Genomic DNA, 22,965 nt, shown 5'->3' on the forward strand with positions numbered 1-22,965 from the left:
TCGGACAGACTTGATAAAAAGAAGCTAAAGAAATGCTGCTTTCAAATTATGGTGGAAAAAGTACCAAAACAAAAGATCACAAAACAAAAATCATAAATAGTTAGAATTCCGCACTCAGACTTCACAATTCTGCTTATGTTCTTGCTCCATTTTAAAGAAACTAAAACTGGAAATATGGTTTATGTAAAAAAACAATGTCTTAACAAACAAAAATCAGTGAAACTCCAATCAGTGGTCTCATATTTAAAGAACAGCCCTTAGTTGACATCTTAAAATTGGCAAATTTATTACATGACCGTCGTATTTAATATCAAAACCCACACAAGTACTGCCATTCATCCTCTCCCTAGTCCATGCCCTCTGCATGGGACTGACTGCCTTTTAACAAACTATGTTGTTTAGTCATTCATAGAAAATAAACAATAAACATATCTAACCAATTTCTTTTAACTGACGTAATACCTGTACTGATAATGTCAAACAATAGGGTTTCTATAGTTTCTTTCATAGGCGCGTGTAGATGTGTTAAGTATTGGAGGAAGCAAGGTGAACACTCAAACTGTGTGTGTGTATATGTATGTGTATATATATCCACGTACAAATATATGTATACATACAGATATATATAGTCATTTCAGTTATCCTGTAACCATTTTCTCATGCCATTAAATATTATACAAAAATAGAATTTTAATGGCAGCATATTATTCCCATTAATACTCTAACATGTTTCATCCTTCCCGTATTATTGGGCATTTAAACTACTTTCAAATTTTTTCTATCAAATAGTGTTTCGGTGAACAATCATATACATCAACCTTTGTCTACATTCCTGGTTTTTTTTAATTTATAATAGATTTCCCCAAACTAAAAGAACTATGTCAAAGTATATGAACATTTTAATGGTTCTGTTTACATATTGCCACTAACCCAGTATACACCAACATCAACAATAAATAGCTATTTTCCAACATTGGTGTCAAAATTAAATATATATGAGTTTAAACATCTTTGCCAAATTAAGAAATATACCTCAGAATTGCTTTAATAATGTATTTTTAAAGGTATGCTCTATTTTTATTTATTTATTTACTGTATACTCTATTTTTTTTCAGCCGTGCTGTGCGGCATTTGGGATCTTAGTTCCCCAACCAGGGATCGAACCCATGCCCCCTGCATTGGAAGCATGGAGTCTTAACCACTGGACCACCAGGGAAGTCCTTAATAATGCATTTTTATTAGAAGTGAGTTGAATATTTTGCTCACATTTATTGGACGCCTGTCTTTCTTCTTTTGCAAATGGTATGAGTTTGTTGTTTGTTTTCTTTTGGTTGCCTTTACCACTAGGGCAAAATGTTTGTTCATTTTTTAATCTTTAAAAATTAGCATTTCTATTACACAAGCAGTTCTTAGCTTTCAGACAATTAGAAAGCAGAAAGGAAACACATTAGATGTTCTAAGATTATACCATCCTTACAGTCCAGGGATTTAAAAAACCCACTTAGTCACGATGCTCTATTCTTTAAAACAGTGCTTCCCAAACTGTCCCATGCAAAACTAGCTCTGAAAGATGTAAACAGATATCCCTTGGGAAAAAAAGAACTCCATGCTAACATAAATTTTTAAAAGAAAGCTTATTATATGCTGTTCTTGAAAATTCACAGTGTGAAAAAGTTCATTAGACTTAACGATGTGACAATAAAAATACTGATAATCCAATTCTTAAAATGAGTCAAGGCCTTGAATAGACATTTTTTCAAAAATATATAAATGACCAATAAACACATGAAAAGACGTTTAACATTATTAGTCATTAGGGAAATAAAAAATCAAACCACAATGAGATACCACTTCATATCTACTCTAAAAAAAAAAAAAGAAAAAAGAAAATAAGCATTGTCAAAGATATAGAGAAATTGAGACCTCATATATTGCTACTGGGCCTGTAAAATGGTGCAGCTGTTATGGAAAACAGTTTAGCAGTTCCTTAAAAAATTAAACATAGAATTACCATATGACCCAAGAGTTCCACTCCTTAGTGGAATTTTAAAAGAATTTAAAATATATGTTCATACAAGAAACTTGTATATGAATGTTTATAGGAGTGTTATTCATAATAGCCAAAAATGGAAACAATCCAAATGTCCAACAGATAAATGAATAAATAAAATATGGAATATCCATACAATGAACTATTATCTAGCCATAAATAAGAATGAAGTACTTCCATCCTTTAATATGGTTCAATATGGATGAACTTGAAAACATGTTAAGTAAAAGAAGCCAGTAACAAAAGGTCACATATCATTATTTCATTTATATAAAATGTCCAGAACAGGCAAAGCTATAGAGACAGGAATTAGATTAGTGGTTGCCAGGGGATAGGAGGAGGGGGGATTTGGGACTGACTGCTAATGGGTATAGGGTTCTTTCGGGACTGATGGAAATGTTTTCAAGTTAGTGGTGATGGCTGCAGAACACAGTGAATATACTAAGAATCACTGAAGTGTACACTTTTAAATGGAAAGTTTCATATTATGTGAATTATAGCTCAAAAAGAAAAACAAACAAAAGCATATTAAAGATTTTAAGAAGTACTGTAACTTTCTTTAACCAGCCATATTCCAAGCTTTTTTACTCTTTTTCCACATAAGACCTATTAACATACCATGAGACACTAATGTTTTCAAGAAACAGTGTAGGAAAAACTGCTATTAATACAACATTTTAAAATTCATTCTAAGATGTGGCTATCACCTCCTTGTTAAAAAGCGAACAACAGCAAGAAAGAGAAAACGGAGGGGAAGGCTAGGGGCTTAAGGGATAGACTTCATCAACCTCACCATTATTCTAGAGCTGGTCATTTGTCCCATTCTCCAGAAGCAGAAAGCCAAATCCCAATTGAATTCTTTTATTAGTAACAGATTTCTCCCCATTTTTATTATTATTGTTAGAAATGCTATTGGATCATTGAGGTTAAAAGTCAGGTTAAAAAAGAATCGTCTCATAATGTAAATAATTATTTTAAAAAGAAAACAATTAAGGATAAATAAAACATCTTCCCAGAGGCTGATGTCTGATAGCTCCATTCATTTTACTTTAAACTTGCTATTTACTAGAGTTCATGTGGAGAGGAACTTTCTGAAAGAGAACCAGAAATAACATAATTAACTAGATAATAACAACAACATGGTTCTGATGTATGAAAACACATAGGAAGAAAAGCAGGAGGGGAGCTCAGTCTGAACTTTTACCAAAATATTAACAATTTTTGCTATTCTGTTTTCCAAAATGGCAACTCCCACACTATCAAGTATCTTTCCATCCAGACATTTAGAGTCCTGAAAACAGTAATTTAGTTGCCTGTTTGCTTCAGAGAGCAGCCTACATGTCTATTAGGCTACATGCAAAACTCAGCATCAGAGGGTTGAATACAAACCACAACAGAAGACAAGAGTGAAAGCAGAACTGGCATTTGGTGAAGTGCCTTTATTGGACTCCTACATCTGTTTTCAGATTCACATGTTGCACCCAGAACTATTTTCTAAGCAATGCCAAGAATTTACTTTCACTTTTTTTCATACTTCAAAGATAATTATCAGAATTATTTCTAGGAAGTAAGAACACTGTAAAATTATTTTAAGTTGTTCTCAAATTTAACTGCCAGGAAAGAAGAGGCCAACCTTACCCACGAGTATTTATAAACCAATTACTGTGAACATGAAACATAAACTCATTTATCATTACCTGGATACCTCAAAAAAGGACTGGAAAACCTGAAGAGGAAACTACATTACAAGCAAAACGACCACGAAACCAATTGTTTTAAAGTTTATTCCCTTAAGCATATACTCAATCTTGTCTCCGGTTAAAGTGGACAGCATACTGTGAAAAGCCTCACTCTCACAGAAAACAGTTACCTCTTATTAGCAAAGACGCAGGATTCCTAAGTGGTTTTAAAAATTATTATTTAAGAAAAAGAGAGAAAAGTATTTCTGATTCTGCTTTTATCTACTGAGGGGTAAGACCTCATTTACAGAAACTTATTTTCCAGAATTATTCTTAAAAACTTGGGCATATGAGAAAGTACCCCGTGACCTAGAGTACTAATGACCAGTGCTCTATCCTTTTCGTTAGGTGCTCAGTCTTCAGAGCAAATATCTTCTTTAATAACAAAAATTAGGTTACACTTGCCAAGGCAGAGGAGTCTCTTTGCCAATAATTTTTTAACACTAACAGGCAAAATTATAACAGAACAATTTGAAATTCATAACTTATACAGCATAGTGGCAACTTCTATTAGAATCTGCTCTAAAAATGTGACTTTACTGATGTTCTTATTTATGAGCAGCCAGTTTACTCTGTTCCTGAGCACATGGATTTGAGTAAGAATAAGAAAGAGAATGGAGCTACAAGAACTCCTCTTCCTTAGGGATACATTTTTAAAGTAACTGCAGTGGTTTCTGGGCACATATCTTATCAGCGCTGAACTCCTCTACCTAGAATCTGTGGACTGTCCAGAGAAAATAGACAAGTAAATTATTCAGGAGCTATGAAATGGATTGAATCATAGGTCAAGTATTGGGTTTCTTTTAGGTTTTTTGTTTGTTTGGTTTTTTGTTGTCATTTGTTTGCTGTTTGCCTACAGGAAAGAAAAGAAGTGACTTAATAACTTTTAAACTAACATCTACCATTTTCAATTATATAAAAAATTATGTAAAAAAAAGTGTTAAAGTTATGCAAAGGATTACACATATATACCAGAAAACCTTCCTTAATCATCTCACTTGATGTACTCTTAGACTATATTCCCAAGAAATTATAGAATCACCATTTTTTGTAAAGATCTAAGAGATAAAATTAGAATTTAGCTGTCACGTATCATTCAGACATTGACTTGCCCTATGATATGAAGATGAACTGGATGATCTCTTGACATTCTTTCTACTCTCTTGATCCTATAGAAGGCACTTAATCAATCACTCTCCTATCTGAAGGCACTGGTGCCTGCCACTTCCAGGAGAGAAAGGAACAAAGCAGTAGGCAGGATAATAAATTTCTCCAGGATCTCTGATGATACAATATACATATGTTCCTTTAGTCTTAAATGTCTGTCCAGATGTATAGACTTATATATACATATACAGATTCAGAAATACACTCAAACTTAAAGACAATAATATTCTCTCTCTCTTATCCATACCTGTCCACTTGTGCACATACATGCATTTACTAATGTCAATGCTAGTAAACAGTAAAATACCCGATGAAGCCTCAAAGATTTTTCTTGGTTTATTCATTCAATAAATATTTATTGAGCACTTGTTATATGCCATGAGAGTGAAGGTAATAACAAGACCATCTCTCGTCCTCAAAGAGGTATAAAGGTTTTTTAAACAAGTAAATTCAGTAGATTGTTAGAGATGTCTGGTAAAGGTCACAGAGTATAGCATGGAGGAAGGAGCAGAGAGTTCCATGAGGTGGGGACCAGGGAGGAACAGAGAGGAGGTGAGTCAGGACAGAGGCCCTAAAAGATGGCAGGATGCTTGCCCAGCAGACAGAGCCAGAAGGAATTCTAAGCAGTATAAACAAGGTCTAAAGAAGCTGGGATTTTGAAACTGTGTGTGGGTTACTATGATTGCTACACAGGTGTGTGTGTGTATATACGGTGAGAGTAGGTGACTGGAAAGGAATAGAAGGAGGCTGGGAAGAGATGGGGGTTAGGGACACGCAGGGCTACAGCAGAGAGGGCCTTTTTTTAGTCAAGGTTTTTTTGGTTGTAATAGAAACCAACTCAAGCTGGCTTGGTCTGTAAGCGGAGTTTAATGAGAGGCTATAGACCGGGGTTTGGATTATGGCTTTGCAACTCCCTGTGTGTGACCCTGGGCAAGTTACCTGCCCTCTCTGTACCTTAGGTTCTTTACTAACAAGATGAGCATAATTATAGTAGGATTTTTGTTAGGATCAAAAGAGTTAATACCTGCAACACACCGGGCACATAGCAAGTGCTTGATAAATGTTAACTATTTTTAATTGTTTCTTAGAGCCCAAGAATATCTGAGCCTGGTGGGAAGAAAGCCTAAAATAAGAGCCTGTAAAGCTCTGAAACCCCAGGCAGCATTCTGTCTCTCTCTCTCTTTCTCCTCTCTCTGCACGACCTTCCTCTGAGCCACTGTGGAGGAGGGCTGCACAGAGCTCCCAAATGTTTACATGTGCCTTGATCCAGCTCATGAATTGTTGAACTGTGATTGATGAGTCTTAATTCCAAATTCCTGTACTAGTAAATTTGAATGACTCAGCTTAGCTTATGTATCCCGTGGTTTAAACTGAGGCCGAAGGGTTAGGATAAAAACATGCCACAGTGACCTATCTCCCTTAAATGGCAGAAAGGAGGGCAAAGGAGTAATTTACCTTGATTTCTACTATTTTCTGGATCTGAACCATAGAACAGGTGAAGCAATTTGCATCTTCAGAGCTGTTAGAGCTGCTGATGAGTTATTTAAGGATTCTGGTGGTCCTTCGCTTTGCATCCTCCTTGAACTTTTCCAATTTGCACAGCCCTAACTCCTTTTAAGAATCTGGACACTACCAAATATAGTATATCACTTAAAACTGTAGTATAGTCATACAATGGAATATGATTTAGCCATAAAAAGGAATGAAGTACTGATATATGCTACACCATGGATGAACCTTGAAAACATCATGCTAAGTAAAAGAAGCCAGACACAAAGGGCCACATATTATATGATTCTGTCTACTTGAAATGTCTAAAACAAGCAAGTCCATAGAGACAGAAAGTAGATCAGTAGTTGTCAGAGACTAAGGGGAGGAAGGAATAGGGAGTGACTGCTAACAGGGATGGGGTTTCCTTTGGAGGTGACGAAATGTTCTGGAATTGGATAGTGGTGTTCGTTGCACAACCTTGTGAATATACTAGAAATCATTGAAAAGTGCACTTCAAATGGTAAATTTATAGTATGTGAATTATATTTTTTTAAAAAGTATCTGAGACTGTGTATGATGTCAGAACACCTGGTTTTAGTCTTCACACCTACACTCTCTCTCGTGCAGAGTCACCACTTGCCCTTCCTAAGCCTTGCCTCCTTACCTATACATTGGGGCAGGGGCTGAGCCAGGCTCTACCCAAGGTACCTTTCAGCTCCAAGTTCTATGGGTAAGAAATTGGGTGCAGGATTTCCCTGGTGGCACAGTGGTTAAGAATCCGCCTGCCAATGCAGGGGACACGGGTTTGATCCCTGGTCTGGGAAGATCCCACATGCCATGGAGCAACTAAGCCCACGTGCCACAACTACTGAGCCTGCACTCTAGAGCCCGTGAGCCACAACTACTGAACCTGCATGCTGCAACTACTGAGCCCCCGTGCTGCAACTACTTAAGCCTGCGCGCCTAGAGCCCATGCTCCACAACAAGAGAAGCTACCGCAACGAGAAGCCTGCACACCTCAACGAAGAGTAGCCCCCACTCGCCGCAACTAGAGAAAGCCCGCGCAGCAATGAAGACCCAATGCAGCCGATTAATTAATTAATTAATTATTTTTAAAAATTGGGTGTATTTCCCCCACTCCAAATTAATGTCACCTCCCACTTTCATATCTTCTGTCACTTGAAGCATCTTGTCATTCTGTTTCCTATTTCAAGGAAAGAATTCTCACTTCTTTCTGAGTGTTTAAAAAAAACACCTATTTTGAGCACATATACAAGGCAGTTGAATAGATAATCTCACTTAACCCACCTAACAACTTTGTGAACTGGCCTTTCTTATCAACCTCATTTTACAAATGCAGACACTGAAGCTCAGGGAAGGAAAGTATGCGGTCCAAGGTAGGAAGAAGCAGGGCTGGGCATATAGCTGGAGCTGCCTCACTCCAGAGGTCACGTCATGACCCCTGCACTGAGCTGCCTCTCTCCACTAACTCCTCCGCTTGGCCCAAATCTCATGCCCCTCAACATTTTCTCTAGCAATTTGTCGATTGATGAATCCAACAGTTTTATTCATCATGCCCATTACTCTAGTAAGTGATTCTTTTTAGTGATTTAGGAATTGGGAAATATCCCTGAATTCTTTGTCATATGTCAAATGCAAACTATATAATAGTATTTCTTAATCAAGGTAATGCTGGCATACCCAGATGGAATGAATAAAGAACAAACTTAGTCTAATACCCTATAAAGACGAAAAATTAATGGCAATTTCATCTCTTGTCAACTATGCTCTTTGTACTATTGACTACAGTAATTTGTTTAATTAAACTAGAGGCTTCTTGTTAATTATAGATCATCTACCATACCCAATAAAAGGTCATGCTTCCAATCCCTCAATGTGTTTAAAATTCCTCAAGTATGTTACAAAGCATTTCTTTGTAAAGAGACAGACAAAATAAATTTAACAAGACCATCTGAGTAATTAAACTTAATTGCAGCTAATAAATAAATACCACTACTATACAAATACCACTACTATACAGGATGTTATTTAATGAAGTTGCTAGTGGCTGCCCCTTCTTTACAGATATTATGGCCTAAATATGTGCATGTATTCATAACACGTGTATGTCTCAGTCACACAGACAGGATACCTAAGACTGAACTATAGTTAATGTCCAGGGATTCAGCAGTCCTGGTGATACTTAGTAAAGTTGTAAAAAGTTCTAGTTAGTTTTAATGTGAAGGATATCCAAAAATTAGCTTAAATAGACCCTATATTTTTATTCTTAGTGACAATAAAACAAAGTAGTAACAAAAACTTGCATTCTGGAAATGAAAGATTAACATACAATCTAAATCTACTGGTAAAGTACACATTCTTATTAACTAGTGACCAATATAAGATTTACTAAAATTTGAAGTCTTAAAATATTTATTTTGCTTTGTAAATCTATCCCTCTTCATCTAAAGTTAGAGTATCATATCACACTGGAAAAAAATCAGATCATTAAGCTCAAAAGTTCTAATACTGTGCTTCAAAGATAATACTGAAAATATTAAATTTTTATGGTAGTTGTTTAATCTACTAAAAACATGACAGGATTGACTGAAGCCAAGAACATGTCTTGGATCTGTTTACTACACTTTCTCCCCAAACTTAAGAGTCCATCAAGTCTTGCCATTTTAAGAGTTTTATAAATTAACAAATGATTGACTCTCAAATGGCTAATTATTACAGAAAAAATAAATGAAACACATAGGCAATTATAAAGGTTTATGTGAAAAACTGCTAAAATGGCTGATGTATTAGCTGAGCAAAATTATCTAGGAATTGCAAAGCAATTTATGCAAGGTCTAACAAGAGTTTAATTTATGCATGGTCTAACAATTTGAAGTATGGCATCAGATGTGCAAACCCGATTCTCAGGTTTTAGAGAGCCAGAATACCAAAAACTGAGTAATATGCTTTTAGAGCCAGAATACTAAATATTGAGTAAAATGTATTTCAGTGTCTGGAAAAGGAACAATTTTGTATGAAAGGATATTGAAATAGCATTTCATTGAGCAACCACAATAAGCCTTGAAGATTTACATGACTGAGCTGGAATTCGGTGCCAAAGACAAGAGGGAAGCATTTTTTTCTGGGATACACAAAGAGATACCCATAATTAAACATCACACTTCCCTAGAGCAGCATGTTTTCTTATACTGACAAGCAAAATGAGGTATTTAAAGTCATGCATTGCTGGCATACAGTCATCTTTTGCATAGCTATTGTTTTAATGTATTTCTGGCTATTAGGCATTTGTCTATTTTTGGTCAGTGAGGTATGATTTAAAGAATTCTGGTTTCGCATAAAAGGCTGTAGTTATGTTAGTGGAATTACATTTATACCACAGTATCTTAAGGATAATTATGGCCTTATTTTGGCTGGTCATACACACATTTTATATTCAAAAGAGAGTGGCTATAACTTTAGTGTAATCAGTACGATTAAAATTAACTATAAGCAGAAAAAACTTTCCGAAGTACCTTTTTAGACTCAACTGTATGTTTTACTTTGCCTTATTTATCACAGCTAGTTAAACATCACACTAATTCCACGACATATTGGGAAAATGCCAAACAAGTCATGTTTGCTTAACAGTCCATCAATTAAGTCAGAGCCTAATGATAGATTATGTATTCAATAATTCTTTTGTTCTAGATCAAAGAATGCCACACTACTTCAGCCTGATCCTACTATAACTACTAAACTACCAAAAAGCAGCAATTCTGTTACATTTTCTATAAGTCTTCTATAAGACTTTTCCTCTACTTTCTCACCTGTACCCTACTCAAATTGATTTTTTTCCATTTTATTTAAATTATAACGAATATATTAAACTTAAATACCCAAAAAATTAATGTGCTTTTGTTTCCAAAAAGGACCATTTACCTACAAAGACATTTAACCTTCTGCTTTCTATTCTATTATTTATGAAGATTAACTGTTTAACAATATTCAGGCATATTATTTTATTTTATTTTTTAACATCTTTATTGGAGTATAATTGCTTTACAATGTTGTGTTAGTTTCTGCTGTATAACAAAGTGAATCAGCTATACATAAACATATATCTCCATATCTCCTCCCTCTTGTGTCTCCCTCCCACCCTCCCTATCCCACCCTCCCTATCCCACCCCTCTAGGTGGACACAAAGCACCGAGCTGATCTCCCTGTGCTATGTGGCTGCTTCCCACTAGCTATCCGTTTTACATTTGGTAGTGTATATATGTCCATGCCACTCTCTCACTTTGTCCCAGCTTACCCTTCCCCTTTCCCGTGTCCTCAAGTCCATTCTCTTCGTCTGCATTTTTATTCCTGTCCGCCCCTAGGTTCTTCAGAGTTCAATAAACTCAAAATGGATTAAAGACCTAAATGTAAGGCCAGACACTATACAACTCTTAGAGAAAAACATAGGCAGAATACTCTATGACATGCATCACAGCAAGATCCTTTTTGACCCACCTCCTAGAGAAATGGAAATAAAAACAAAAATAAACAAATGGGATCTAATGAAATTTAAAAGCTTTTGCACAGCAAAGGAAACCATAAACAAGACGAAAAGACAACCCTCAGAATGGGAGAAAATATTTGCAAATGAAGCAACTGACAAAGGATTAATCTCCAAAATATACAAGTAGCTCATGCAGCTCAATATCAAAAAAACAAACAACCCAATCCAAAAATGGCCAGAAGACCTAAATAGACATTTCTCCAAAGATATACAGATTGCCAACAAACACATGAAAGGATGCTCAACATCACTAATCATTAGAGAAATACAAATCATAACTACAATGAGGTGTCACCTCACACCAGTAAGAATGACCATCATCAAAAAATCTACAAACAGTAAATGCTGGAGAGGGTGTGGAGAAAAGGGAACCCTCCTGCACTGCTGGTGGGAATGTAAATTGATACAGCCACTATGGAGAACAGTATGGAGGTTCCTTAAAAAACTAAAAATAGAACTACCATATGACCCAGCAACCCCACTACTGGGCATATACCCTGAGAAAACCATAATTCAAAAAAGAGTTACGTACCACAATGTTCACTGCAGCTCTATTTACAAGAGCCAGGACTTGGAAGCAACCTAAGTGTCCATCGACAGATGAATGGATAAAGAAGATGTGGCACATATATACAATGGAATATTACTCAGCCATAAAAAGAAACAAAATTGAGTTATTTGTAGTGAGGTGGATGGACCTAGAGACTGTCATACAGAGTGAAGTAAGTCAGAAAGAGAAAAACAAATACCGTATGCTAACACATATATATGGAATCTAAAAAAAAAAAAAAAGGTTCTGAAGAACCTAGGGGCAGGACAGGAATAAAAACGCAGACGTAGAGAATGGACTTGAGGACACGGTGAATGGGAAGGGTAAGCTGGGACGAAGTGAGAGAGTAGCATTGACATATATACACTACCAAATGTAAAATAGATAGCTAGTGGGAAGCAGCTGCATTGCACAGGGAGATCAGCTCGGCTCGGTGCTTTGTGACCACCTAGAGGGGTGGGATAGGGAGGGTGGGAGGGAGACGCAAGAGGGAGGAGATATAGGGAGGAGATATGAGGATATATATATGTATACATATAGCTGATTCACTTTGTTATACAGCAGAAACTAACACAACATTGTAAAGCAATTATACTCCAATAAAGATGTTAAAAAAAAAAATGCCAAGTGACCAGTGGGAGACCTGAGAGTTTGATTATGGAAGTCAAACTACCATCAATGAGCTTCAAGTTCAGAAGCCTCTTCAGACTCTGTATCTTAGGGCTGGTGGTCATGGGAAGACTACATGCAATTTAAGCTAATCAAAATACATTCTAATTCAAGTGAAACTGCCTTTTTACAGCTTTCAAAGTCACAACAGAAAATGTCTTAAAGACTAAAAGCCTTAAAGAAAACGTCTTTAAATCATTTCTAACAATTTTCGATTGTTAGTTTTTTGTTTGGTTACTAGCTAAAATCTGAGGCAATATGATACATGCCTTTTATATGTTCTTTCAAAATGTGTTTATAGTATACTACAAATGATATTTAACAATTTTTCTCATTTAAAGGCTCCAACTTGGTAAATGATGGTTACTTCATGCAGCCAAGTCCTCTCAAATCATCTGGGTCTAAAAACTTCAGAAAAATTCCACCTGAGACTTGTTTGTGTGTGTGTGCTTCCTCCTCACCCCCACCAAAGGAGGTATATGCAAGTCCTGGAATGAGACTTCAGGTCTCAGCTCAGACTTCAGCAGCAGCTGCTTCAGGTATCAAGATTTATAATTTTGGAACACCTAGTTTTACTGAGTATTTTGCCACTGTCATCAGCATTTCATAGATGAGGAAGTTAAGATTAGAGAAGTTTAGCAACGTGGCTGAGGCCCATGACTAACGAAGGTCGGGGTGTGGATCTGCAAGCAGGTCTGCCTGACTGCACAGCCCACACTCTTATCCCCCCCTAATATGTTCCTTCCGGTCCAGGCTTGGCCCATGCCAGCCTGCACCTGAACTCCTTCCATGCCTTGTCACATCAGACCTTTAACCACAGAACAGTCTTTCTGCATCCACTGCTGGACCCGACAGTTTGTTCTCCACACTGACACCAGAGTGATCTCCTCAGCCCGAAACCCTCAATGGCACTCTCTGCTTAAGATCCTGAATGATCTGGCCCTGGTGTCCTATTCAGCCTTACCTCTTGCCCTCTTGGTTCCAGGTCAGCCACTCCAAGGTTTTCTTTCTATTCCTAGAACACAGCCAGCCTCTTCCCACCCTGAGGCCTTTGCATCTACTGTTCTCTCCTTCAGGTATGCTGTGTCCCACATTCCACAGACCTTCAGCGAACTAATTCCTACTCATCCTTCACATCTCAGCTCAATACCACTGCCCCAGGAAAGCCTTTCCAAACTACATGCCATTTCACTCCAGACTAGATCTCGTTTCTCTGTCACGCCCTTTCCCAGCACTCAGTACATTTCCTGCCTAGCCCCTAGCAAGATTTACTATTACATATTTACATGGTTATTTAAATAATGTCTCTCCCATTTAACTAATGTAGATGAGTGGTTCTTAAAATTTAGTGTGTATCAAAATCACCTGGAGTCCTTATTAAAAAGTGATCACTGCATCTCACCCTCCAGAGTATCTGATTCTCTGAGTCTGGAGTAAGGCCAGGAACTCTATATTTACAAGTTCCCAGGGATGCTGAAGATGCTGGACCCTGGACTGATCCAGTACAGTGGTTCTCAACTCTGCGTAAACATTAGAATCACCGGGGAGCCAATGCCAAGCCGGGCTCCCAGAGGTTTTGATTTAATTGGGTTAAGGTAGAACCCAGGACATCTTATCCCAAATACTGCATACTTATCCTAAAAACGTTTTTATCTAAAATTTAAATGTAACCAATGTCTTGTACATTTTTATTTGTTAAATCTGGTAACTCTACTTGGAAATCCTATTGTAACATAACACATAGTATGTCATATATTTATGTACACATATTATATATATGATTGTAAGCTGACCTTTCACTTCTACAGAGCACAGAAAGGGTGAGGCTAAAAAAGTGGAATTTTTAGACTTAAATTTTTTTTCTTAAGGATTAGACCTTACAAGTAGTTACCAACAGATTATAAAAGCTTATTTGGTATCTAAAATGGGTCAAATTCTCAATGTCAAATAATTTTAACAGGATTATTAAATGACTTCTAGGTTCCTTTAAGCCCTGAGGCTGTGAACCTCATTTTGGGCCAGCAGGGTAACAATGCAGCCTCAATATTATTGCTCTGACATCAAGCAGTGAGTCATCTGGGCAGAGCTCTGCTGGGACTCAACACAGAGGAGATGTTCTTTCATATATCAAAAGTAGGTAAAATTTATTTATTTAATAAGTATCCCAGAAAAAAATAAAACGTTGAACATGTGGCTGCTTTAGATAATGCAGTTTTGTCTTTCTCACATCAATGGAGGAAGTCTTGTGCAATTTTCTAATCTTAGAGTAGGATCAGCGATTTCATGTCTTATATAAATTGATACGTGAAATTTGCCTTTTTGATGCTGTAAAGGGTCTACTTGATTCCAGCTCGGCATGTTTATCGAATTATGGGTAAACTATAGATTTCCAAATCAAGAATCCTCTGTGATCAGTGACCATCATGTGGCCTTCCGCCTCTCCACTTAAGTAACCTTCCAGGTCTCTGGTTTAAGGACAAAGACTCCATATAAGTATTTCAAATATTAAATCACATTATTTTATGAATACTCACAGAATGTAATCATTTCAACAATTATTGCTATCTTCCACTGTGTGTGATGCTTACTTGCCAAACAACGTGACACTTTTCATCTATTCAGGATTTTAAGAACTGTTTATAAAAACAGGTTACTGAATAAATGCATGGGCATTAGAATGAATTCCAATTCCAGCAACCTAAATGACAGAACACAGGAATCTACTCAAACCCCATAGGACCAAGTGTAATAGCAGTAGTACACGGAGAGAGGGATAGAAAGACCGTCACACCAAGCTCATGGTTGGTTGCCTATTTACATGATTTATTTCAATTCACCTAACTTCAAGCAAACACACAAAAATCACTTCAGATTATTTCTTCTGAAATAATAAATGTCAAATACTTTAAAAACAGATATTTCAAAAAATAAGACCTATAACTGTATAAAATGTAGACAGTCATGGGTTTCTTATGTCAGGATAGCTTACCAAATCCAAAAGCACTGGACCCTCTGATGCTCTGTGAAGCCTGAACACTTGTAGATGTGTATAGTCCTGTCACCAGTAAGCCATCAAAGAAGGTGCTTGTTGAAATTGTCACTGAAATACAGGGGAAAAAAAGAAACCTTAATTAATACAGTCAGAATAATGAGATACATTTCTGAAGTGTTAGACATTGTCAAAACAATCTTTACTCATTATTAACAAATTATTTTTATACTATCCTTACTTAGTATTTTCTTTATATTAGAAATTACAGAGGAGGAAAAAGAAAAAAACAAAAGCTCAGAACTCCAATGTCTGTAATTGCTGGTCCTAAATTTAGTACATCAGTTCCCACCTTTCTGCATTCATTTACACTTTCCCTAGCTATGTGCAAAATCATCAGAAAATAATGTAGCACTGAATAGTCAGTTTCCCCACCTCCATCACCACCCCTGAAGGCAGTCAAAGGCATTGCTGGAGTTTTGGCATTGTGATGAAACACTCTTATTTTTTTTAATATTCAATACTGTGGGAAACAATCTTACATCAGCTGAAAGCAGAATAGTAAGCTGCACTGCATTTCTTATTGTTACTCTATGTTTCATAGATGAGTCCCCTGGAGTCTTTCAACAAAAGTGGACTAATTTGCATGAAGACAGTCTGCCCTTCTCCCTTTGAGAACAGGAAAAGAAGACCACTACATGCTTTAAGTTTTAGAACAAAGTCTACAAGAGGAGTCCAAATGGGTTTATAACCAGAAAATCAGGATGTTCCTGGGGAAAAAAGGGTCAAATTAAGTGTATCTGTACACTACTCAGGTTTGGCTTATTAAAAAATTGTATCTTGCTCACCACCCTAAAAGTTGATCATAATTTCCTCCTTGACATAATAATTTTTTCTCCTGCATTGCCTTTATTACATCAAGATGAAGGCATTTGTAGGAAGCAGCCAGGAGAAGGTAATATTATTTTGGTAGTACACAGTACAAGGAGGCTGTCATAATGCTTGCTGGCAATAAGGAGAATGACCAGAGTTACATTAACTGTGATGAGAATGTTTAAATTAAACTCCAGGAAATCCAGTGAGTAGAGCGGAATGGTTTGAAACATCCGTATTATAAAACATAAATAAGACACATGTATCAACAGAGCAGCCTGACATCATGCTACCCCCAAAATGGCACTGGATGTTGGAATAAATCATCTCCGTATCCTTTAATAAGGTAATAGCTAATATTTTGAGTGCTGGCATATAAACCACATGAAAACCATTCAGCAGGGCACTGAGATAAGTAGTTTACATGTATTATCTCATTTCATTAACAAAACATCTCTATAAAGGGGGTACTGTTATCATTCTCAGGATACAAGTGAGGAATCTGTGGCACAGAGCAATTAAGAACTTTGTCCAGGACCATGTGATAACATCTAAAACTTTTTGATGCTGTTTACCTGGCTTATTCCCCATTTTCTCCCTGCCCTACACCTACCACCCCCCACCAAATCCCCAAGTGGCAAAGTGGCCGTGGCCAAATTTTTGTTTAATAACCTCTTTCCCACATTATTCACATGCATTAGGAGTATTTGAAAAGCAAAATGAAAGCTACAGGAGTCAATATCACTGTTATTAGCGAGGAAGAGGGCCAAAGGCAGCCCGGAGGTGTCACCTACCGCACAGTGGGTGAAGCCCTAGGCCAGATAAGGGATGAGATCTGGAACTGGGCCCTCATCTACTGCTCCTTGTTCTTCAGCAAAACCACTTCACCTCTCAGAGTCTAAAGTTCCTCATCTGTAGAATAACACCCTAGCCGTCAGCCCCCTGTTTTGCTTACCCCAGATTCCCACAGTTGGCTGTATTGCTGCCTTCATCCTTTGGTTCAGGGAGGTAAAGAGTGCTTAAACTGCTTCTGTGCCCCATCCAGGAGGTTTAGAATTAGGTTACTTCCTGTTAAGTTGCCTATACTAACCACTGAACTCAAGTGCTGTGTCTCAGATTGTCCTTCACAGCAAATCAGACCCAACCTGCAGAGTCTTACTGTGGACCCACGGGACCTTGCTTTTACCTACTTCCTCTCAATCCACTCCACTCTACTGCAGCAAGCTGGTACCAATCCCACGTGAATGCACAAATGCCGCCCCTGTGGACTCCTCCGCATTCCTTCATGCTTCTACTCTGGTTCCTGTTTCCAAGATTCTGACAAATGTAAGGGTTTATGTGTTTGGGATTGAGGCAAAACTGAATTTGACTCTCACCTCTTTCTACCTTTGTCCAGGGTGTGACCTTAGGGTGAGTCATAGACTCCCCATATACAAAAGGGAATCATAATACTATCAGGTCTACTGTAAGAAATAAAGACAAATACGTATTATCTATCAATGTATCTAGATCCTTAACACACTATCATGCACATAGTAATGAATCAATAAAAGTCAGTTACCTTTCCCTGCCCTTTTTCAGACCTGGAAGCCCTGTGTTGCTCCTCCCTTCCTGAGAACCGGGGTCCTGTACAGACCTCCTGGCATCTCCCTCGCCAGATGCCTGGGTATGTCCAATCACTGGACTACCACCTCTGAGTCCTACTGCCTGCCAGGACGCTCCACGTACCCTTCCCACCCACTGCTTCATTTCCGACCACAGTCCACTCAAGTCTGAGCTGTGATCTCAAATGGGCCCAAGATAAATGAGCATCCCCAGCTTACTATTAGTTTAACTGTCTTTCCAAAAGATACTCTTCAAGCATCTGTTCAATGTTAATTTAAAACAGACGCTAAACACTCTCGGAGAAGTGGCTGAGAAAGAAAAGAACCATGCGTGGCAGCTCTCAGTCTTTCTTCTACTGCCCTCAGCTATTCAGCTCTGGCCTCAAACAGCTATGTCCCTCCCAGCAAAACATAAGCCCTGCCATGTCTACCGTGACAATTGAAAAATTCAATTTATTGGTGGCTTGTACGTATCTAGGGAAGTTTCAGTAGCTTAGAGATGTACATCTAGTAAGCTATCTGGGTGGCCTGTGACTCATTTGGAAACTGAGCATGGCCAAGGTCTACCGTGCCCCTTAGATATCCAACCAGACTGTTAATCCTTTCCAGACCTCCCCTCTCACCTACCACCCAGTGCCTCTCCAGACCCAGAGGATGAAGCAAATTCTATCTTAACTCTTCCACACACCGTAAGAGGAGCCTGCTTCAGATCAGTTCTCTTCTTTACTTAGATTCTTGGGTGCTGAAGCAGCAAGGTCTAGTGAAAACAGCCCATGAATAAGAGAACTGGACTTCATTCCCAATATTATTAATTTGCTATGTCAGACTGAGCAAGGTTTTCTCTCTGCTTGGTTCTATTCCTAGTAGTGATGTGAGTACCTATTATTTGGTAACCTCAAGGGTAGGTGGGCTTAAATATGTCAGAAATCGTTTCTAAACATTAAATGACTTGAAAAAAAAAAAAAGAAATTCGTAAGAAAAACACTTACTACTCTTAGAGACTCTTGGCTTTAAATACCATCCATAAGCTGACTACTCTCAAATTTCTATCTCCAGTCCAGACCTCTTTATAAATATACTCCAGATATATATCAAGCTTCTGCTCACCACCCCCGCTTAGATGTCCACGAGACGTCTCAACTTCAACACGACGGAAACTGAACACTCACCCCACCCCGCAAACCTGCGTCTCCTGCAGCCTTCCCCAACTCTGCTGATGGCAGCACCGTGGTTCCTGCTGCTCAGGCCAAAAACCTCTAAGTCAATTTTGGAATCACCTTCTCCCATACCCTGAATGCAGTCCATCAGTAAATCCTGCCGGCTCTGCCTTCAGATCACATCCAGAATCTGACCACTTACCACACTGTTCTGAGCTACCATCATCTCTCCCGTTGTTGCATTAGACATCAATCTGGTCTTCCCGGTTCTATCCTCTCTCTACAGCCTAATCTCAGTGTAAGAGTCAGAGGAATTCTTTTTTAGACATCCAATCATGTCACTCCCCTGCTTACAACTGTCCAATGCTCTCAGAGTCTTTACAGTGGCCTACAAGGTCCTATGTGATCTGCCTCCGTGCCATCTCTGTTCCCATGACCTTCTGCTTTCCTCCTGACTCACCCCAGTCCAGGCACACTAGCCTCCTTGCTGTTATTCAGATATGCCAAGCCTTTGCACTAGCTCTTTCCTCTCTGCCTGGGACTCTCTTTCTGCAGATATGTGAAGGGCCAATTCCCTCACCTCTTTCAAGTCAACTCAGATGTCACCCTCTCAATGAGGCCTGCCTTAACCACAGTATTTAAAATCACAAACAGCCCCCAGTTCCCGGTCTCTGCAATATCCACATCTCCAATGCCCCATACTTTGTTCTAACTTCCCCACCCCTACTTTTTTTCTATAATTATCACCTTCTAACACATTATACTGATATATTTACTTCAAGTATTTTTTGTTGATTATGTTTATTGTCAGTCTCATTCTGTAGAATGTAAACTCCATCAAAGCAGGCATCTTGAGCGTTTCTTTCAGTAATATATCTCAAGTACCTGAAACAAGTCCTGACACTTTTGGGTGTTCAATAAATATACATGGAAATATTTATTCACGAATAGCTCATTCATAGAACAGTGGAGCCAGGTTGTCTTATCTTCAACTTGTTTCTAGAGGAAAAGTATGTTGTGAATCCCAGATTTTGACAGTCAGATGAATCCCACTTGGAGAAGCCACATGGGAAAAAAAAAGAGAACAGAGAAAAGTTGGCTATTTCTATATTTAAAACATTTTCCAGGGTGCAAGACAGATCAATGCAGACAGAAACTGACTCAGAGACCAGCCAAAGACATTTGTTAAAATGGCAAACCAACTTCAGTATACATACGTTCTCAGATACTGTATGTTTATAGACATCATCTAAAGAAAGAGTTCCCTGTTAAAAATGAATTGATTATCACCTATTTTTCTGCCTGCTGGAGTTGGGAATTTACTTTTTAGGGGAAAAATGAGATTTGCCTTTGGAAAAATGCTCCACTCTTGACACTGTGGAGCAAGCATTCCCTTTCCTCCTCTAAACAGATGTAATGCATAATCCATATATGAACTGGTTGGTAATTGGTCTCTGTTTTCACGAAAGAGGAAATGTTGCTCAGACTCTTAGGGAATTAAAGAGGTATCTTCTGGGCACCAGGTTCCTTTTACTCAAGAAGATAATCGGTCTAACTTCTGTATTTAAGAAACACCTGACACAGTTTGGATTCCCTGCTAGTTTGTAGGAAACGTCAGAATGTCCGCAGCCCACATGTTTATATCGACGACAGCACTGGAGCAAATCCATGAGCAATCTGAGCAAGACAACAAAAACTTTACACCAAGGCACTTTGACTTTGAAACAATGTGAGGGACATCCTTCCCTCTGCCCTATTCTTTCCCTTTCATCAAATGTTTCCTCTTATCTCTACCTGTAGCCCCTGGTTAGTCTTGTCAGGGTTTCCTAAAAACATGCACACACACAAAACCCCACAGAAGCAAATAATTGTTTCCGACAACGAGGCTGCTCAGTGTGGTGCTCTGAAGCTGTCCTTCCCTGTGTAATTCTGCATCATTAGCTTCTGCAGAATTCAGTTTTCATTTGGGGCCTCTTCCCCCATCTTACCTTCTGAGATTTTCCTGATTCCTTTCTACCAAGCTTCATAGGATCTCCAACCTGCACTGACTCTTACTCTACCTACATGCTGTATCTTGACTTACTTTCTTCTAACTCCACTGGGACTCACCCTTCAAGCACTATTTTAGCTTCTCTACTCTTAGCTCATCACTTGCATCCACCAACTGCTGCCATCCAGGCAACTGGAATAAACTTCTTGAAAGTGGAAGAGTGATGTATGATAAATTAAAGGAAAAGTTTACTATACACAGCACTAATATGGCTACTGACAGAAAAAAAAATTGAAGCTCACATTTCTGAATGTAAAATTATTTTAATATGCATATGAACTAGAAAGAAAACTTACAATTTTCATGGTTATCATAATATTTGGCTCAAGTTGATTAAATAAAGATAGATACCTGTTGTCTACTATTTTAAATAAACTATACATGAATCATAGGATTGCGTATGTGGTAGACAAAATAGATATACTAATTGCAGAATGTAAAATACACAGCACTAATTCAGATTATAGCGATTTTTGTAAGTTTCTGATACTCTGATTCAGAATGGTATAGTCTCAACAGCATAATTTAAAATGTTCCAAAGCTAATGTCATTTAAAAACGTTCCCTTTAAAAATATTTGTATATGAAACTACATTTTTGTAAATAGAAGTTATAGTTAAAATATGTATACTTGGCTACATTAGCATGGAGAACAATTGCACAAAATGTTTATATTTGAACTGCCTTTAAGATAAATAACTGTTAGGAATACCTGTATCTAACTGATATTTAACTAGCCCAGTTGATAAGCAAACCCTTCATTTTCTTTCCAAGATTATCAGCCAAATGTTCTAACTAATATGCTAAGATAGGGAACAAATAATATTTTAGCAATTCACTTAAAAAGAAATGTATTATAATATATGAATAATTGCTGAATCTAGGTAGGGGGTATACAGATGTTTGTTGTGCTAGTCTCCTTTGTTTCAGGAAAATTTCATATTAAAAAGTTGAGGCGGGGGCTTCCCTGGTGGCGCAGTGGTTGAGAATCTGCCTGTCAATGCAGGGAACACGGGTTCGAGCCCTGGTCTGGGAGGATCCCACATGCCGTGGAGCAAATGGGCCCGTGAGCCACAACTACTGAGCCTGCGTGTCTGGAGCCTGTGCTCTGCAATAAGAGAGGCCCGCGCACCGCGATGAAGGGTGGTCCCCTCTTGCCGCAACTAGAGAAAGCCCTGGCACAGAAACGAAGACCCAACACAGCCAAAAATAAATAAATAAGTAAATATTAAAAAAAAAAAAAAAAAGCTAAGGGAAAGAAAGGAGCTTAGTATAAATACACTTATAAATGCACTTAGGATGAGCAAACTAACCCAAACAATAAAAATGCACTGGAAAGTACATAATACATTCAGACTTTAAAAACTGTATAACCTATGAGCCAAGAGCTGTGTTAACACTGTAATGTGGGCTTTATTAAATAGAAAAGCAAAAAGAGATATTTGGAACTAGTTCCCTATTGACAAAATGTTTATAAACTCTATCTGATATCCTAACAACTCTAGCTATTTTATGCAAATTTATCGCCTCCATGGTATTGGAGCCACCAGTTACCCACTTCAGACACCAACGGTTTATGTAAAAATCATCAAATAATAATGTAATGACTTTAAATAGGTAAACACTTACTTAAAAGAATTCAGTCTGCCTTATGATCTACTTCTTTTCATGGTTTTACAAATTTTCATGGTAAATTTATAAAATTCTTCCCCAGAAGACTTTTTTTCCTTAGAGTCAATTTTTTTATCTTTTGTATTTTCGCATTAAACTGTTATATGGAGAACTAGCTACTTTAATTATAGAGAAAAAAAGCAATATATATATTATGGATTGTAAACAGTATTTTGAAACTATCAGTACATTTTAGGGAAGAAATAAAGCAAGTATATTATTACCTATGATCAGAAAGCAAATGTGTCTTATCAGATCACATAATTCCCTTGTTCAGCAAACATCTCTAGCTTCCTATCATTCACAGATTACAATCTTATATTCAGTGTGATTTCAAAGTCCTTCAGGTTGTGGCCATAACCAGTCTCTCCAGTCAATTTTCCCCATTTCAGCTG

At 37.8% G+C, this 22,965-nt stretch overlaps 1 protein-coding gene across 3 annotated transcripts in view; it reads right to left on the minus strand.

The window, feature by feature from the left end:
* RELN (reelin) overlaps positions 1 to 22,965 on the minus strand; it is a 529,785-nt gene that overhangs the window by 433,662 nt on the left and 73,158 nt on the right. For all 3 annotated transcript variants that reach the window (XM_007177312.2, XM_057550217.1, XM_057550216.1), the window contains exon 2: positions 15,217 to 15,327. In XM_007177312.2, the coding sequence (XP_007177374.2) occupies positions 15,217 to 15,327 (111 nt within the window). The remainder of the gene's footprint in view (positions 1 to 15,216; positions 15,328 to 22,965) is intronic.

Source organism: Balaenoptera acutorostrata, chromosome 7 (genome assembly GCF_949987535.1).
Source record: "Balaenoptera acutorostrata chromosome 7, mBalAcu1.1, whole genome shotgun sequence".
NCBI classification, from domain to species: Eukaryota; Metazoa; Chordata; class Mammalia; order Artiodactyla; family Balaenopteridae; genus Balaenoptera; species Balaenoptera acutorostrata.